We start from the raw sequence: 19,762 nt of genomic DNA on the forward strand, positions 1-19,762 counted from the left end.
AAAGATGGTCACCAGAAACCAGCTGAATTTAAAAACAGAGGCTTTAATAACAAGAAAACTTGTTAGCCCAAATATAGGCTGGAAGGCTTGGCTTTGAAATAGGTTTTCAATGACAAGACATATTTTAATCAGTGCCAAGTTTGATGTGGCTTGCCAAAGCCAAATACAAATTCAGTACAACTGCCAGGGAAGACTAATAGGAATGAAGATGAGCTCAGGAGGACACAGAACAATGAAGCCATGATGATACAAAAAGGAGTGAATGCTAAATATAATGCTCAAGGAGATGGATTACTAGTAAATAGCAATGCAGATGACAATTTGGGACTTTCATCAGACAGTAGCCAATATGATACATGAACTGCACTTCATTCAAAGGGCTGTCAGATTTAAGGTTGGAAGGAATCTTATAGCCCATTTAGTCTAAGTCCCTCATTTTACAGATGAGGAAACTGAGATCCAGGGAATTTAAGTGATTTATCCAGGATCACACAAATAAGAAGTAGAAGTGATAAGATTTCAATCTGAACTGTCTATGGATAACTGGAGAAGAAAACAATCTGATTAACATCTATGGGAAGATACAAGCCAAGAAACAAGGTGGCAATGCCACAGGATTCCTTTGAAGGTATCTTACTGCTGAGACAATGGCAGAAATTATGAATGGACCATTCCTGATCCCAGTCCCAGTATGCAGAACATAACACCCTAAGGCCATAAAAGTTTCATATAATAAAAAAGTGAAAAGAAAGAAAATAAGCATTTATATCTACCATATGTCAGGCACTGTGCTGAGCATTTTCCAAATTTTACTTCATTTGATTCTTTTAACAATCCTGAGAGGTAGGATTTTACTATCTCTACTTTACAGCTGAGGAAATTCAGGCAGACAGAACTAGAGTGACTTCCCCAGGATCACATAGTTTGTAAGTGTCTGAGTTTTTTTTAACTCAAAATGGCTATAAGTGTCACCAAGAAGTGTGAAACTTCTGCTTGTTGTATACAAAGAAAAGTCCTACCAACTAGCACTACATATTTCTCAAACATAAACACTAGTAAACCTTTGAAAATTGTCCATATTGACTTCCTATCTCATCAAGGGGACAAGAAGACTATAATCCATATATTGGTGATAACAATGTACTTCACAAGGTCTGCAAAGACATTGTTGCTATTCAGTCATTTAGTCACATTTGACTCTTCTGACTCCATGGACCATAGTATGTCAATGCTATCTGTGGGTTTTGTTTTGTTTTTTTGTTTGTTTGTTTGTTTTTTGGCAACACATGATGAAGTGGTTTGCCATTTCTTTCTCCAGTAGATCAAAGGAAACAGAAGATATGTGACTTGTCTAGAGTCACACAACTAGTGAATGTCTGAGGCCACATTTGAACTCAGCTCTTCCTGACTCCAGGCTGAGCCCTTAATCCACTGAGCTTCCTTTCTGTCTCTTGTAAAAGCACACCCAATCAATCACAAAACAGAAGACTTTCGAAGAAGGTAAAGGAGCATTTCTTAGTATGTAGGATTCCTGCTAACATACTGTCACACAATGGCCAAGACAATTAAAAGTATCCTACTTGAAGAGATATTATATTTTCCTGGCATCAGTCTAGAAAAACACTACACTACCCTTAAAAAGACCTCCAGCTTGATCAATGATGGACAGAATCAGCTACACCCAGAGAAGGAACACTGGGAAATGAGTGTAAACTGTTAGCATTTTTTGTTTTTCTCCCCAGGTTATTTTTACCTTCGGAATCCAATTCTTACTTTGCAACAACAACAACAAAATTCGGTTCTGCTAGGATATATTAATATGTATGGGAATGCCTGCCATCTAGGGGAGGGAGTGGAGGGAAGGAGGGATAAATTCGGAACAGAAGGGAGTACAAGGGATAATGTTGTAAAAAATTACCTATGCATATGTACTGTCAAAAAATGTTACAATTATAAAATTAGTAAAAAAAAATTTTTTTTTAAAAGACCTCCAGCTTGAAACGTTTGAATGAATATTGCTGAATATGTTAGAGATCCTGAGAATAGAATGAAAATTTCAGGTGAGCCAACATGATGCTTTCTGGAACATGTGTACAATTCTATGAGGAAAAATCCCACTGGCATTACATTCTCCCTGATGATGGTTGTGCCCTTGGCTTCATGTGCCAAGCCTTCCTACTAACTTGTTTTTTGAAGTCTGAGTAAGGAGAGACTGAAGACCTTCACAATCAAGCATATATTTTGATTAAGAGAAAAGCTAAATGAAGCTTACCTCCTATTTTCAGCCAAAAGAATACTGATTGAAATAAATAGTAGTACAATGCCCAAGTTCATTTTCAAGACCTCTAATTAGGTAAAAATTTTAGAGCAATCTTGATGTCCATAGAACATACAAACTAATATCCAACTAATGGAAAGCTACAGCATATCTAAGTGTGGAGAACCTAGGCAACTTATAAAATCTCCACAGAGTCTAAAATGGGCCCCTGAAAGATAATCTATGACAGCCACTAATAGACACTTACCTTGGGAGTATAAAACAAAACGGACTTTACTACTTATGGCAAGATTTCCTCACTCAGACAACAGCTACCCATGCTGGTTCCCTTCTTCCATTAAGAGCTCTTTTTAACCACCATTTTGGGAATAGACTTAAGCCTCTTCATTCCCCTTCCTCTGATTCTGGATTTTGCAATAACTTTCTCTCAGCCCCTTCTCCTCCCACCCTCACCTCTTCAGTTACTTTTTATATATTGTCTTCCCCTTAAGTAGAATGTAAGGTCTTTGAGGACAGAGACTGTTCTGCTCCCCCTTTTTTTGGCTTTTATTTGTATTCCCATCAATTAGCACATAGTGAACACAATAAATTCTTGCTATCTTGCTGGTTTCAGGAAATACTTTATACTCTGTTGTATCTTTTATATTTATATTTATTAATGTCTATTTGCTGTAAATAGCACCTGGGACACATAAAGTAATCATATTTATTTTATTATACGTCAATGTTCATGTTGATGCTGTTCGCTATAATTAAAAATATCAAGTATACTATAACTGATTTGCAGGAATTGCAAAATTTCAAACCACAGGGATGAATGTAGTGGGTTTGGGGGATGGAATCTAACTGCACGGATTTAGGGGAACTGTATCTTGAAGAAAACAGCAGATTTCTTCTTACTCATAAAAAGACTTAGAATTTCTCACAGGAATGATGTTCCAACACAAGAGTAGGAAGTTGGGGGTCTGCAGAAGTAGAAAGGAAGGAAACACTAGTGGAAGAAGAGGCTACAATTATCAGCATGTACAATATACAGAGGAGTTTCAGCCTCTGACCATCAATACTGGTGGGACAGCTATAACAAGAGTGTGGAGAAAATCTGATTTTTGGGTGAACTTGGTCCTGGATGAGAATCTAGGTGGCCAAGGAAGTCATTTTGCTCCTACTCCTTCCTATTTCTATGTAAGAGGACAGATAAATAATGAATTTATTTTTTCTTTAAAGTAGTTTCACTTGTTGATAAAAGAATACTTTTAAAAGCTAGTTCATTATAGATAAAATCTGAGATATGGTAACTGCTTTTAACCCATATATGTTCTTAACAGGCAATGAATATTTAAGGAACAATGAATATTTAAGGAACAAAAAACAGTGTTTGGTTTTGGTTTAAGAAATTCAGAAAGGACCATGGATTTAGACCTGGTCCAAAAGTGTCAGGCTTTCATCTGGTTGGGAGACAAATCAAGAAAAAATCATAAGAATTTTGATCTATTGATTTTGAATAAATTTCCCAAAAGAAAGAACCAAACTGGATCTAAGGTTTTCCTTTGGCACTCCCCTCCAGCTAACCCAAGTTAGACTACTTTTTTTTTTTTTGCTGACTGGGATATAAGTTGAACTACTGGGTCACCTGGGCTGATTCAGCCTTTCCTCCCAAGCCAAACACATGTATAGAGAAAAATTTCTGAAGGAATGGAATCAAAAGTAGTAACAAGGGAAAAAGAACTATCCTATGGGAAGGGAAAACATGCGGCTTTTTCTGGTTGGTTAACATCAAATTCCAAAGGTGGGAGGTAAGGGGAAAGGAGATTTTTTTTTTTCTTTTACCCTCAAATTCAAAACCAAATTAAAAAAAAAAAAAAAGCTACAATGTCACATAAGTATGCTATGAATTTCAGGCTGAGGTTTTTTCCATTCCTATTCAAAGAAATGGTATCTATTTGCCTGAAGTAATTCAAGTCAAAACTATCCAAGAAGAGAAGTCACATGACAAAATTTATTATTAATTTATTTTAGCAGCAGTTGCTATCTTAATTTTTTCCTTTGCCAGATAGGAGATATCTAATGGGGATTTAGAACACAGCTAAATGTGCAAATACAAAATCCAATTTTTTCATTAACTAGTAATCAATACATTTAATTATTAGTAAAGTGTATCTGTATCTTCAGTAATCAAACATTAAAAGAGCTCCACATTTAAAGAGGTACTACATGATCAAAAAACTTACCCAGGGAACAAAAAAAAAAAAAAAAAAGTTTTGTTGGAAGGAAAATAAGCCCATGGGAGGAGATATAGTCTAAGTTTAGCCATAGCCAGCAGATTCTCCCTGATGTTGACTAGAAAAGACAGTCAAAAACAGGCCATTGGCTCTTCTAAATAAACAAAATACTCTACCTCATATTCAGATTCCAATGACACCTTATTCCTTTTCAGTTTTTCTTCAAATTCTGGATCAAGCTGTAGACAAACAGAAAATGAACCACATGAGTTATTTAAGCCTGAAAGGTCTGATTTTATTTTGTAAAAGTTGAGAGGGTGTGGTTGTTCCAGGGGTAAGAGTAGAGAGAGCTTTAGATGGGATGTTGTGTGCTATATAATTTTGTCCCTTTCCAGCCTGATCTATTATTACCTTCCAGGTAAACAAATAATGAATCCAGCAGGCTTTTTTTTTTTTTTAGTATGAAAATATAAAGCATATTTTTATGAGAAAATCACCTCAATCATAGCCACTGTGATGTGGTGGGGAAAGTTTATTTTTTTAATCAAATTTATTTACTATTTTATTTTTCCCCAGTTATAAGTAAAAGTAATTTTTAATATTCATTTTTAAAACTTTAAGTTTTAAATTTTCTCCCTTCCTCCCTCCCCATTCCCCCCTTTGAGAAGGTAGGGTATATATATGTAGTCATGAAAAACTTTTCCATAATAATCATATTGTGAAAGAAAACATATTTTTTAAAAAGCCCTCAAGAAAAATGTTTTAAAAGTATGCTTCAATCTATATTCAAAGATGAACAGTTCTTTTTCTAAGTATGGATAGCATTTTACATCAATAAGTCCTTCAAAGTTGTCTTAGATCATTTTATTACTGAGAACATATAAGTCATTCACATTATCTTACAATACTGTTACTTTATATATAGAAAGTACATTTCACTTTCTATCATCAGTTCATGTCTTTCCAGATTTTTCCAAGAACATCCTGCTCATCATTTCTTATAGCACAATAGTATTCTATCATAATCACATATCACAATTTGTTCAATCATTCCCCAAATGAGAAATAATCAAAAGATATGAACAGTTTTTAGATGAAGAAATCAAAGCTATCTATACCCATATGAAAAAATGCTATAGCTCACTACTGATTGGAGAAATGCAAATTAAAACAATTCTGAGGTACTACCTCAAATCTATTACATTAATTAATAGACAGAAAAGGAAAATGACAAATTTTGGAGGGGATGTGGGGAAAATGAGACATTAATGCATTGTTGGTAGAGTTGTGAACTGATTCAACCATTCTGTAGAACAATTTGGAACTATGTCCAAAGGGCTATTAAACCATGCAAACTCTTTGACCTAGTAATACCATTACTAGTTCTGTATCCCAAAAGATATTTTTAAAAAAATAAATAAATAAAATAAAATGAAAAGGAAAAGGATCTATATAAATAAAAAATATTTATAGGGGCAGCTAGGTGGCGCAGTGGATAGAGCACCAGCCTTGAATTCAGGAGGACCCCAGTTCAAATCTGGTCTCAGACACTTAACACTTCCTAGCTGTGTGACCCTGGACAAGTCACTTAACCCCAGCCTCAGAAAAAAATAAAAAAATAAAAAATATTTATAGCAACTCTTTTCTGGGGGCAAAGAATTAGAAATTGAGGGGATACCCATTAACTAGGATACAGAGAAGTTTGTGTGCAGGGATTCCAAATGTGGAAGAAAAGGAAAATCTATTTTTTAAACTTTTATTTAAAAAATATAAATCAGACACCCATTAACATTTATCATTTCCATTTATACCAAAGAAAAGAATAAGATTTTACATGAATCTAAATCTCTATTATTTAAGCTTTTTGTTTAAAAAAAAAAAAAAAAGTAAATAAATATGACATGGTAGTTCCACAACTACTTCTATTTGTAGCTTTCTTTTTGCTCTTTTCTGTGTATATGAAAAATATTTCATGATGGGATTTGCTTCTTTTAGGCTTTTTTGTTATCTTAGTATCACCACCTCCCACCCCAAATAATTAAAGCTCTCCTTTTTAATAAATATGCCTAGTCAACCAAATAAATACACACAGGCTATGTCTAAGAATGCATCTCTCATTCTTTATCTCTGGTTGATATATTCATGTTATGAGAAGTAGGTTTCATTACTGGACTTTTGAAGTTTTGGTTAAATCATTGCTTTGATCAGTGCTCTTATATCTTTCAAAGCAGTTTTCCATCATAATGTTGGAATTACTATAGAATTGTTATTCCAATTCAGAAGCTCATTTCATTTTTTTTTTGCATCAATTATTATGTTTGCTCAGGTTTTTCTGAATTTCTTCCTTTCATTATTTCTCCTAGCACAATATTATTCTACTGCATCATATATCATAATTTATTCAGCTATTCCATAACTGAAAAGTACCTCTTTAGTTTCTAATATTTTGATACTACCAAAAAGTGATAGGTGAAATCAGAAAGAATAAACCCTAAGTGGTTCTGGCTGCTTCCCAAAAAAACCAAAAATTTGTGCCCATGGGTCCTTTTCATAGCTCTGATTCTTTGGGGTCTGCCTAATATTGGTATTATTAGGTCAAAAGTATTATACATCATTTACTTAGTGATTTTTAAAGTATAGTTCCAAGTTGTTTTCCAAAGGGCTCAACTAAATAATTTACAACTCCAACAGTTCAGGAGGGTGCCTATCCTTCAAAACTTTCACTTTCCTTTTTTTGTCATCTTAGACAAATTGATGATGTGAGGGAGCACCTAAGCTATTTTAATTTGTATTTCTCTTAGTAATTCATAGCATTTTTACATGCTACATGGTAGTTCCTATTATTTTTCTCTTGAGAACTATCATTTGCTTATTTATTGGAGGAATAGCATTTCTTAAATATTTGAATCAATTCCCCATACATCTTGAAAATCAGACTTTCATCAGCACTACTCCAGGAATATAATGGACACTATATAAATACTTATTTCCTTCCTTTTGTCTTCCTTTTGTTCTCTTTCCCCTAAAACTGCTCTCACTTTCAAATTTCCCTATTTCCCTGAGGCATACAGCCTCATTCCATAGATCCAATCGGTCACCCATGCCTTATTGTTTCTACCTTCACAACATCTCTTTTATTTGTCCTCTTCCCTTTAATTCAAAAAGCTGTCACGCTAGCACAGGCCCCCATCACCTCACACCTGGACTAAACTTCTAGTTAAACTTCTCTTATATATCTGAATTATGAAAAAGAATCCCTCATTTTTTTCTTAATGCATTCCTTTTTCCTTTTTTCTTCCTTTCTTAAAACCATCCGAATAGAACAAAATTACTAGCACCCTCCTTTCAGCTGGCCTTGCATTTGTCTTTCTTAACTCCATCTGTGATCCTGGAAAATAACAGTTTTGAAAGGACACTTGTTTCTTCTTACCTATGTGATAGGAACAATATCCTAAGATCCTATCCCATAAAAACTAGATTAATTTTTTTCTTAAAATTTAATGAAACTGCTCTTAGATAATAGATGTCATCAGCCCATATAACTAAGGCGCAGATCATTCGAAGTTTCCCAGAGGACTAGGATATCACACACTAAATCAGAAGTTTCTTCCTTGGTCTTCTACCTCCATACCCTCAGCATTATGAACACAAAAGCAGGAAAGATATGCCAATCAAATCAATGTCATTTCCTTGCTGAATATCCTTTTCCTTCTATGTCTAAGTAAATCTTTTAATAATTGTTAGTCTACTAATATTTCACTTCATTCCAATTCTCAAACTGAAGCACCAGACTCTAAACCAGGCCCAGCCACATCATTTGGTAAATTAGTAAAATAGGATTGGAATGATCTCACCAACTTCAGGGAGGGTAGTATCTTAAACTTGAATTCTTAATTGGAATTTAGGGATTATCTCATGTTTAGACTAAAAGAACTGCTCCGGATTTTTAATATGACATTTAGGAGGCACTGGGAACTGCACCAAGTAGGACTTTTAGTACAAAGCACTGAGGGAATGGCTTGAAAAAATAATTCTTGATCCTCTCTAGGAACCCAGATACCCATCCAGAATTTGTGGTATGAACAATATGTTTGAGTTAATTTAGAATTATACAAACAAAATTACTAAAATGTTCATACCCTTTAACTCAGGGATTCTGACTATGGGCAACTCAAGAAGGTTGGCAATAAAAAGAAAGACTCCATATGTATCAAAATATTTATAGCAGTATTTTTTCATAATAACAAATAAATGGATACAAAATAGATGCTCACTGATTGGGGGAATGGTTAAACACTCTAACAGAATATTATTGTGCTATAAGACTATGATGACTAGAGAAGCATGGGAAGATATGCATTAACTGATACAGAGCAAAGTTAAGTAGAGCCAAGAAAATAACATACATAATGTCCACAACAATGTAAATGGAAAGATCATCACAAAAGTAGACACTGAAAAAAAATACTGTATATATTGTCAAGTTTTTTCAATGTACTGAAAAAACTTGACAATATATACAGTAATCCACACTCTTAGAATACTGTTTTACTGATTTTTTTTTCACTTTAAAAAAAAATTTTTTAATTCTCTTTATTTGTAGTATAGCTCTGAGAATTAAAAGAAGGGTGGGTATTTTGAGAAAGTTAAACAATATAAAATAAAAGGTATTAATAAAATGTATTTAAAATATTAACTGTTATATAAAAAATGGAAAATATCATGAAATAGAGAACTGAAATAATGTAAGCAGAGCCAGAAAAGTAATATAAATGATAACTACAACAATGTAAATGGAAAGAATAAATCATAAATGAAACAAAATTAAATATTGTGAAATTACAAAGACCAAATCTGACATCAAAGAAGAGATGTAAGATGTCTCCTTCTTCTTCATTGCTCAGAGGGAGGGGAAAAGGAAGAGATGGAGGGCAGGAGAAGGAGGAAGAAAAGTTCCATACATGAGGAATATTGAATATTAGCTTTTTTTTTTTTTTTCAGTGTCCATTGGTTTTCAGCATATTTCTTCTTTAAAATAAGTAATTTGTTATAAAGATGGTGTAAGACTGGGAAACAAGGGTGTAGCAGAACTGTCTTGGAAGATGGAGATAGCACTCAGCTCTGGTGGGGAGGGGAGGAGAAAGAGAGAGAGAGAGAGAGAGAGAGAGAGAGAGAGAGAGAGAGAGAGAGAGAGAGAGAGAGAGAGAGAGATTGAGAGAGAGCGCACATGCGCACACAAATCACTTAATCCTTGCATAAGTCATGGCTATACCACCAAAATGAAGGGGCCTATCAAACTTAACTGAATTCCAAACCAGAAGCACCAGATTGGCCTGAAATCAGCCCAACACACCAAAAAATGTAAGCATATACAATGTAACCTATCCAAGTGATCAAATATATTTGGCTTTCTAGTTTTCTCTTTGAATACTATATTTGCAATATAAAATATTAATCATCTGTGGTCTATTCATCTTTGACTAAGAAGTTTTGGATGTCAAACACTAACAGCTGGAAGATCTACCTTTTTGAGATCCAATTCGGGTCTCTTAGCTGTTCTGAAAGAAAACTATTCATTCTGCTCAGGCTCTCTAAATACCTATTCTCAATTATAGAGTCACTTGAAAAATCCCACTTTTATTTAAATGTTAACTCTCATGTTCAATTAGTATTCCTTCTCTCTAAAACTATTCACACACATATAGCCTTCTTCATAATGCAAACAAGTGATCTTAAACTTGATTCTAGCTTTAATAATGATGACAACATAGTACTTTTTACATTTTACAAAACACTTCAATATATATTAAGAATACAGTAGAAAATTCAATTTGGTTCTCAGTTTTTCTGGAATCCAACTTGTATTCATTTTGCTACGCTTCAAAAGCACAAAAGGAAAAAAAACCACATTTCATTTTTCAGAAGCCAAGAAAACTTTAATATTGCATCAATATGTAAGAACTAACATGATTAACTCTAGATTTAAATGTTTGTGAAATCAATTTTAAAAATTATTCCCCCTTGATGGAAAATGACATCTGCATCCAGAAAGAGAACTATTCAGATTGAATGTGGATCAAAGCATAGTACTTTCACCTTTTTGTTGTTATTGTTGTTTCCTTGGGTTTTTTTTTTCTTTCTCAAGATTTTTCCTTTTTGATCTCATTTTTCTCACACAGCATAACAAATATGGAAATGTATTTAAAAGAATTGCACGTATTTAATCTGTCAGATTGCTTGAACAATATGACAAATATAGAAATACATTTAAAAGAATTACATATATTTAATCTATATCAAATTGCTTGCTGTCTTGGGGAGGAGGAAGAAAAGGGAAGGAGGGAGAAAAATTTGGAACATAAAATCTTACAAAAATGAATGTTAAAAACTATATTTACATATATATGAAAAATAAAAAACTATTAATTTTTTAATGATTCCCCCTTTCTTTTTTACTCTTCTCTCCTCTCATTCATAAAATTACAGATTTAGAGGAGATGTCCTTATTGAAGTCCAGAATAACTTGCTCCAAGTAAATGTCACAGCTAGAAATTGATGCAGACCTTTCTGCTTCCATATCTATTCTTTGTACTGGCAAGAGCCTTTCACAGACAACAATAACAAAGATCAGAAGTTGGACTGTCCTTAATTCTAATTTAAAAAAAAAAAAAACTTTATTCTCTTGTCTTTTGGGGAATTAAATTATTTTCAAAAATCCTTCTGTGGCTTTTTAATAACATTTTCATGAACCTAATATATACTGTAATAAAAAAAAAAGTAGTAAATTATGTTTTCTTTTGTTTCGTTTTGTTTTTAAGATTGAATTTCCAGGTAGGAGAGCCTACTCAAAGACTGTGAATTAAAGTATTTTGGTGTTATGGTCAGGGAAAACAGGTCAAAATGTCCCACTGCATATTTTACTATGCTCCTTGTATCCTCAATATTTCAAAGGAAAGGGAAAATGGAACCAACAAAAGGCACAATTATGACCTTTCCAGTGGTAGATACCCACAAAACTGGAATAGATACAATTCTATTTGTGAACTGCTTGTTAGCCAAGATCAAAAGCCTATATGAAATGTGATTATTTTACCATGTTAAAACAGAATCCTTATTGCATAGTGCTGATCCCTGAATGCCTTTGAGCTTTCCAAGGCTTATTTTTCTAACCCCAAGTTTTAACACTGAATAATTTAAGCTAAATTAGAGAAAGTTTATATTAACTACTACACTTTGCATATTTTACTTAAACTATCAGGTGTTCAATGGTTGAAACTTTATTAAGGTGATCAATATAATTTTTTTAATCAGTTGGTTTTTTGAAGCAATTTATGGGATTGGTAGATAGAATTTATAAACAGTGCTGGCTTGAATGTTAAAAAAAAAAAAAAAAAGTAATCTGTTCTCAAACATTTATTTGTTCCACTCTACCACAATCACAAATTCAATTTTGAATAAATGGTGAAGGAAAAAAACTGAGTCAATTTCTCTATGATTAATTGTATGCTTCAGTCATTCCTTCCTGTAGTTGTTCAGTCTTTCCCTACAGTAGATGGCACAGCATATGAAATGAAGAGAAGGGACACAATTGCTCTTATTCTTGCTCTTCTGCCTTGTCCCAATCATTGCTATTCATATTCTGCCTCTGATCTGTGCTACATAGCCCTTCATCTCTTTTACTCTAATTATTCTATTAATTACTACAGGCTCCTACTAAATACTATTATATCCTAATGTTATGTCTCCCACCACAGCAAATCTATTAATTAGATAGGATTTCCAAAAAGAAATTGTCCAACACCCTCTCAAACTGCCACCAAATTGTATAGGAACTAAGGCATCATTCAAAATTGTCACTTAGGTGAGTGTTACAATCCACAATTTTTTCTAAATCTTGTGCTATTAGACTAAAGCCCTTTCATGGTTTCTCTAAGTAAGATTACTGTGGTCCTTTTTTTTTTCAGGAGGATGGTACAGACAACTTATTGATGATTTCCTAAAAACATAATTTACTACCTTTTTTTTTTTTACTACTATACTATATATCTTAAGTTCATGAAAATGTCATTAAAAAGTCACAGAAGGGTTTTTGAAAATAGTTTAATTCCTCAAAAGATAAGAGAATAAAGGAAACGTATAGCTAGGCAAAGTATTACTGATTTCTCTGTTTTGTGACATAAGCATCCTAAATATGGAAGAGGAAGACTATTAAAGAATAACTAACCAGTGCTATAAATACATATACATATTTATAAATTTTATATAACATATAAACATTTATATATATATAATATTTATAAATATTTATATAAAGTATGTGTGTATCAAGAACAAGACAATATAAAGACTGGAGTACTAAAGCTTAGAAAAAAAAAAATTTTACTAATGAAACTCACTTTATCATTCACGACTACATCAAAACCATTGTCAAAAGTAGTCCAGATAAATCTTTAAGAGCTAGACATCTTCATGTGACTGTAAAATGTCCACTCAAAAATGTTTGAGGTGTTAGGTTCTTACTAAGTGCTAAGTCATTATTTAACAATTCTCTAGTTCACACCTTTGGTTCCGGCCTTTAAGGGGAGTTTACCCCTTTGAACTCCAGAGGAGGAGTTTACATATGAAAAGGAGTTTACCCAACCTTTAAAAGGAGCAAGTTCATTAGTTGAAGTAATTTTCCCTTGAGTTCTCACACGCCCATTCTCTGGAAGGATAAAAGAAGACAACAATGAGCCTGGAGTCTGTCTACTCTGGGCCAGAGTTGGGACAGCGGCCTGGAGGAGGAGTCTGGATTGGGGAAGGACAAGACTTCGAGAGAACTTCAGGGAAGCTTGAGGAGATTCAGAGCCAGGATTCAGGAAGAAGAGGATTTAAGATTCTACCTTCTCTCTGGCTGGAGGCTCCAGAAGCCTCCCAAGAAACCTGCACACAGAGGAAAAGATTATACAGAAAAGAGATCTCCTCCTAGAGAAGGATTATAATTGAGAGACGACAGAACTTTACAATTTGGTGACCACAACATGGGGCAAGGACTTTTGCTTATCCTGACAAGGACTTATTCTGAGCTCTTCAGAGGAGCTAGCCTGGACCTTCGCATTGAGGGATATTTTTTTTTTTTACTTCCAGTGGGCTTTGAAGTCTTGTTCCCACTGAGGAAATGATGAACTGGTACTAAACAAAAATAATATACTGAAAACCATAATGATTCCAGAAGTAAAATAGAGATGAAATATAACATTATCTTGTTTGATGCTACATATCCTGAAAAGTTAAGAAATTCATCCAAGAGATGGAGATAAACTTGCATCAATGATATTACAATTCTTCTGATTTAAATCCTACTGAAAACTCATGGACTATTATAATTAAAGTTAGATTTCAATAATGAACCATTCATTAATGGTGCACTTAATAGCCAATGTTATAAAAGGATGGGTTCGTGATGAAGAATTAAAGTATATAAAATTTATGAACTTAAGGTCAAATCATGTGGGCAAAAAAAGTTTTTGTGACAAAGGAGAACATATAGCATATTGAAAAAAAATGTTGAAAAAGTTATAAGGCTTATTATAAAAGCCAATAAATTTAATAATTTCACTTCATCCCAGTTCATGTGCATATCACTGAGTTCTGACCTTCATCATTTCTTGCCTAGACTATTATAACAAAACTCCTTAGTCTTCTTTTTTTCTGGTGTCTCCCTTTCTAATTCCCTTTCCAGTTAATCACTCACAGAACTGACACTCTTTTTCTAAAAAACCTTCACTGGCTCCCAATCACTTAAAGGATAAAATACAAACTCCTCAGTCTTGCACAGAAGACTTTATACAATTTAATTCCCATTTTCCTTGCTGACTTAATTTCACCTAACTCTTTTTCATAGATTCTCTCTACAGAACAAACCTGACACTCAGGGTAACAAACATTAAGAGAAGGACCTTAACAGTTAATGGTGTATAAATAGTATTCGAATCCAGAACTCTTCCCACTTAGTCTGGTTGAAAGATATGAAAATTAGGGAGAAAAGAAGTCGTTGAAATAGAAAGTTCATGGCATAAAGAATCATTTAACACCATCAGTGAAAGTACAAGAAATGTATAATAGATGTATATGAAAAGTGTCAACATGACAAGTGAGACTAAAAAAAAAAAAAAAATACTAACTTGAGGGGAAATTAAAGAAGTCTTTATGGTAAAGGTAGAATTATTTGACCTGGGCTTTAGAAAGAAAGTGGGCAAGATTTCAAAATAAAATGGTTGAAGGTTTATTCCTTAATATGAGTTAAAACAGAAAAGCAAAAATATGAAGAGTATGTACAAATAACAGCAAGTAGTTTAATTGGAGAATAGAATATGTAGAAGAAGAGATTTTTGGAAAAGTAAGAAAGGATCAAATTATGGAGGGTCTTTAATGCTAGACTAAGAAGTCTGAATTTAACTGAAGCACTACTGGGAAGTATGCCAGACAGGCAACAGGGTTTAGTAATAACTCTCACTTCTTTAGTAATGATCAATACTTTTGGCTGGGTGAATTCCCCTGTGCTTAGTGCTTCCAAATTCCTGACAGATATTAATCTTCAGGATTCAGAAGAAAAAAAAAAAAGATATCAGAATTCCTCAAATATAAGTTATTCTGTATTTTCATCACATTTTATTTTCATATTTTTAACTAATAAATGATAATAAAAAACAATAAACCATTTTGTGATAGGGTTATACTAAATGTTTTTCCAGAAATGACATAATAAATACATGTTTTATTATTATCATTAACCAATTTATTGTTACAATGATTTAAAACATATTTGGCAACAAGCTGAATGACTTATATTTCCAACATTCTTCATATATTTTATTATTATCAATATCTATAAAAAGTTTTTGATAAATAATAAATATTAAATTTAGTAGTACTTACAAAGAACTGCAACCTATAGCAAATATTCAAACACTGGAAGATGCTAGGAAATATGACTGGGTAGCATATGAATATCCTAATGTTCAGATCACTTAGCAAGGTTGACAGCATCTATACAGACCCACATGTCAAAACTGCCAATTTAAGTACTTACTTTACTTCCAAAATGTGTTATTTCTTGGAATACCACTAAGCCTATAAACTTATTAATATTAATTTTATTTGCAATTATGACTCACCACTGACTGCAGACAAGGCCACAAACACACATAATATGGCAACAGTTATAAGACTGATTAGAATGTGATTGTTTCTCTCCTACATGTTCCTGGCCTAGTTCCCAGAAATGTCAACCTTAACCTTCTACTCCACATGTCAAGAGTTTCTTGCTTTTCCTTTTAATTTGACATCAGTTGATTCTTTCAAACTAGTAACATCTCTATGTTAACTATTAACCTCCTTGCAGCAAAATCACAATATTTTTTCCTTGATTCTTGAATCTTTTTCTTGGGATTTGGCTCTGAGAAATGATGAAACATTATTTTAGCTATATGATTACTGTCAGTACAAGGTGTTGCTCTAATTGTGTTGCAAGGCAGTGTAGTGGACAGGAGGATGAGTTCAAATCCGGCCTCAGACTGTACTAGCTGTGTGACCCTGCATGAGTCACTTTAAAAAAGTTTGCCTTGGTTCCTTAGCTATAAAATGGGTTTATTGTAAGGTTCAAATAAGATAATAATTATAAAGTGCTTGGCACAGTGCCTGGCATATACTAGGTGCTAAGTAAGGGCTTAATTTCCTTTCCTTTCCTATTTCCCAAGGTGGTTGAGAAGATAAAATGAGATAATATTTGTACAGCATTTTGCAAACCTTAGTTTGTATAACAGGCTATAAACCTACAGAAAGACTATATATTATTATTATTAATATTATATTACTTATATGTATATTGTGTGTTCCTTGAGCCAGACATCACTAAAACAACTAACAACAAGATCCCTTCCAGTTCTAACACCTTGTTAGTCAAAGATAATTTTGAGATTTTTTTACTTCAGGTACCTGAAAGAAACAGCACCATTAACAGAAACAGGGAAGCCAGATAGAAAAACTGATTTGGTTTAGATTTCCCAAAAATAAAGATAATAAAGATAAACTCTCTACTCTAAACAAAGTGATTTTCATTGTCATCCTCCAAATTGACATGGGAATTCCTGCCACTATACATTTATTTGTGTGCTATCACCAGCTCCCTGTATTACACATACCACTAAAGCACGTTTGACCTTTTTACCTACTGAAATCTATCCTCTTCTTGAAGTCCTATTTCAACTCTCATCTCTTCCACAAAATCTGTCTGCTTCTCCTACAAGAAGAAAGCTTCCCTTATGAACTACAGGACTTTTGACTATAATCTTCATAACAACCAATAAATATAGCCTTACGGGATAATTCTTTAAAATGTATAAATATCAACTCTTCAGTTCTATTTCAAACCATAGGAGTATAGAAATCATGTTACATAGCATTCTAAACATGGTAGCTATCCTCCTCCTCCTCCTCCTACTATTACTACCACCATCAACACCAGTACTTTAATATTTTACAAATATTACCTCATTTTATTCTCCTAACAATCATGGGAGCTAATTACTATTATTATCCTCATCTTACAGATGAGAAAACTGAAATTAATTGGCATGCCCAGGATTACAGACTTATTAAGTATCTCAAGATCTGAATTCAAGTCTTTTTAACTTTACAAGAGTAGATACAATGTTCCTATTGATATATGTAGTTTGTTATTGTTGATGATGAATATAAGGATGATAATGATGACAATAAAAAGGATAAATGAAGGCACTTCAATTTAAAATAACAAAAGTCTTCTTCAAGGTAATATGTTCTTCTGTCTGGTGTCAAACAATTCAAAACATGGAAAAGGTTCAATTATACTAATGAGGAGTAAACTGAGGTTCTAAGCTGAGATGGGTCAGTTCCTTTCCTCCTGGGTCTGATTAACCTCTGTCTTTCCCCAAAGCAACCAAGGGCTGGTTCGGTAGTGAATGAATTCCCTACTCAGTGCTGTATGGAAACAAAGTCTTTCTTGATAGTAAAGGGATAGACAGACATTTGGCCTCCAGCAATACTAATGCCTTTAGGGTAGGGGTGGGAAAAGAAAAAATCTTCTTGTAAATCTGGGTTTTAAAACTTTCTCCTTTTCTTCCACCTTAAAATGTGCATTATATTATGAGAAAGATAGAGATATTTTATTTTACAAAATTTGAAGTCCTTAAAAAGGAGAAAATTTTATGTATGTCCTTATTAGTCTCCTGCAAATAGACTTTAGAGGTTGGTTTATTGGGAACATCAAAATTGTCTTTGAGATTTTTCCTGTTAATTTTGATCCTACATTTACTTTTCCAAATTGCTTTCATTACAGTTCAGGGTGTTCTCAGGAACAGACATATAAGAATTGAGTTAATATTGTAGATGCATAATTTCTTGCTATAAAGAACTGCTTCTATAAAACTATTGCAAAATTCTCCCTCATTTATTGGATATAATACTGAGCAAAGGATCAAGAAATATGGATAAATTCCTATATTCTACCATAAATTGAAATAGAAATGTTCAAGGTTATAAAATATGCTGTCCTTCATATAAGAAAATAACACTAATAAGAATACCAACAGCAGGGCATTCATTCACTCAGGGATTCACAGAATCATAGGATTTAGAGCTGAAGGGTTCTTAGAGATTATCTACTTCAAACCTTTTGTTTTTTGAGATGAAGAAAATGAGATCTAGAGGGGTTTAAGTGACTTCCTTAATATCACTCAGCTTTCAAGTTGCAAAGCCAAGATTTAGTCATTCCACAAACATTCATTAAGAATTTTTATGAACATAATGATGAGGATTGGGGTCCCTTTAAGATTCCTTTCTAATTGCCCAACCCAGGACTGGCCTTGATTCACAAACCCTTTGAATATCTGGGCCCAGTCCCCACCCTCAGCTCAGCTTCCCCCAGCCCTCACCTGATCTGAGCTAACTGAAAAGCCCACCGAGAACTTAGGGGTACTGCCCATTATCTTTGGGTATAAAAGAGGTGAGCCGGAATGCCCTCATTGCAGGAGCCCTCCCAGCCAAAACATGGTATCCTTCCGGCCATGTAGGGGTTCCTGCCTGCCTAGCGGCCACCTTTGACCCTGGCGTCTTTCTAACTGATCTTTACTTCCAAATTCTTACAATAAGCCTTTTTATTTATCAATCTAGGTTTTCGGGCCTGTAAATTCATTTTACAGGGGACATTGCGCCTCATGGGATTATGCGTCGAGAAATGGGGTTCCCCCTTTCCTTTCCCTCATTAATAATAATACTGAATTGTGATAATAAGGATATATAAATGAAATATATAAGGATACATGCTGGAACTCTATCTTTCCAGAAATCAGCAAGAGTCAGGATCACTAAACGTCTTTATTCTAGATCTTTACCTTCGCCTCCAACGCCCGGTCACGAGTGCAAGTGAGCTTGAGTTCCACCACCCAAGTTTCTCTTGCTCCTCCCACACAAGTCACTTCCCTCTCTTTGTCCCACCAATCAAGTCAGCACAGAACAGCTGGGGAGGGTCAACCTTAAACAAGTTAATAGGGAACCGTCCAATTGGCAATTAGTCTCACGTGCTTCATCATCCAAGTGCATTGCTCAGTTCTAGCCCTTTACATCTCCCGCTTTCTTTTGTTTTAGACCACAGGAGGTCGCGCCATCCCTGACCTTTCAGGGAGATGAGAACCCCAAAAAGGACGTGATCACGCCCCCCCTGACTTCTCAGGAGGGGAGATGAAAGCACTAAAAAGGAGATAATCACGCCCTCCCTGACATCTCAGGAAGGGAGATGAGAAGCACCAAAGAGAAGTGGGGATTTGCTAGCGGGTTTCTGGATTGAAGGGCCTTATTAGAGACAAGTATGCACAAACCCATCAGCATGGGAGTTATTACACAAGCACATAGCAATAACGCAGAGGCTATTAGTGGTGACTCTCCCCACAATCAGTGCAGACTCGATGTGGTGTAACAAACAGGAATTGTACATGCAAGTAGTGATATAACAAACAATATAAATCAACATGGTATTGTAAGAGATTTCCAGAAGTCCTAGAAGGAGGGTATGTAGACACCAGACACACATACCCCTTCTTCAGCAACCAAGAAATAGTCCAAAACCAATCTATTGTCCATTGCTTCACTGTTAGGGAATCCAATGATCCCCACAAGTTTTTGAAATCCCACATCAGTCTTTTTATATGTTAGGGAATCCAATGATCCCCACAAGTTTTTGAAGTCCAGC

General features: G+C 34.2%; 1 protein-coding gene across 1 annotated transcript in view; it reads right to left on the minus strand.

The window, feature by feature from the left end:
- The window catches only part of COX16 (cytochrome c oxidase assembly factor COX16), a 127,794-nt gene that overhangs the window by 40,845 nt on the left and 67,187 nt on the right, over window positions 1-19,762 (minus strand). Inside the window, exon 3 of the mRNA XM_074290166.1 lies at window positions 4,674-4,736. Within this exon, the coding sequence (XP_074146267.1) occupies window positions 4,674-4,736 (63 nt within the window). The remainder of the gene's footprint in view (window positions 1-4,673; window positions 4,737-19,762) is intronic.

The sequence above is a fragment of the Sminthopsis crassicaudata genome, chromosome 2 (assembly GCF_048593235.1).
Source record: "Sminthopsis crassicaudata isolate SCR6 chromosome 2, ASM4859323v1, whole genome shotgun sequence".
Classification (NCBI taxonomy): Eukaryota; Metazoa; Chordata; class Mammalia; order Dasyuromorphia; family Dasyuridae; genus Sminthopsis; species Sminthopsis crassicaudata.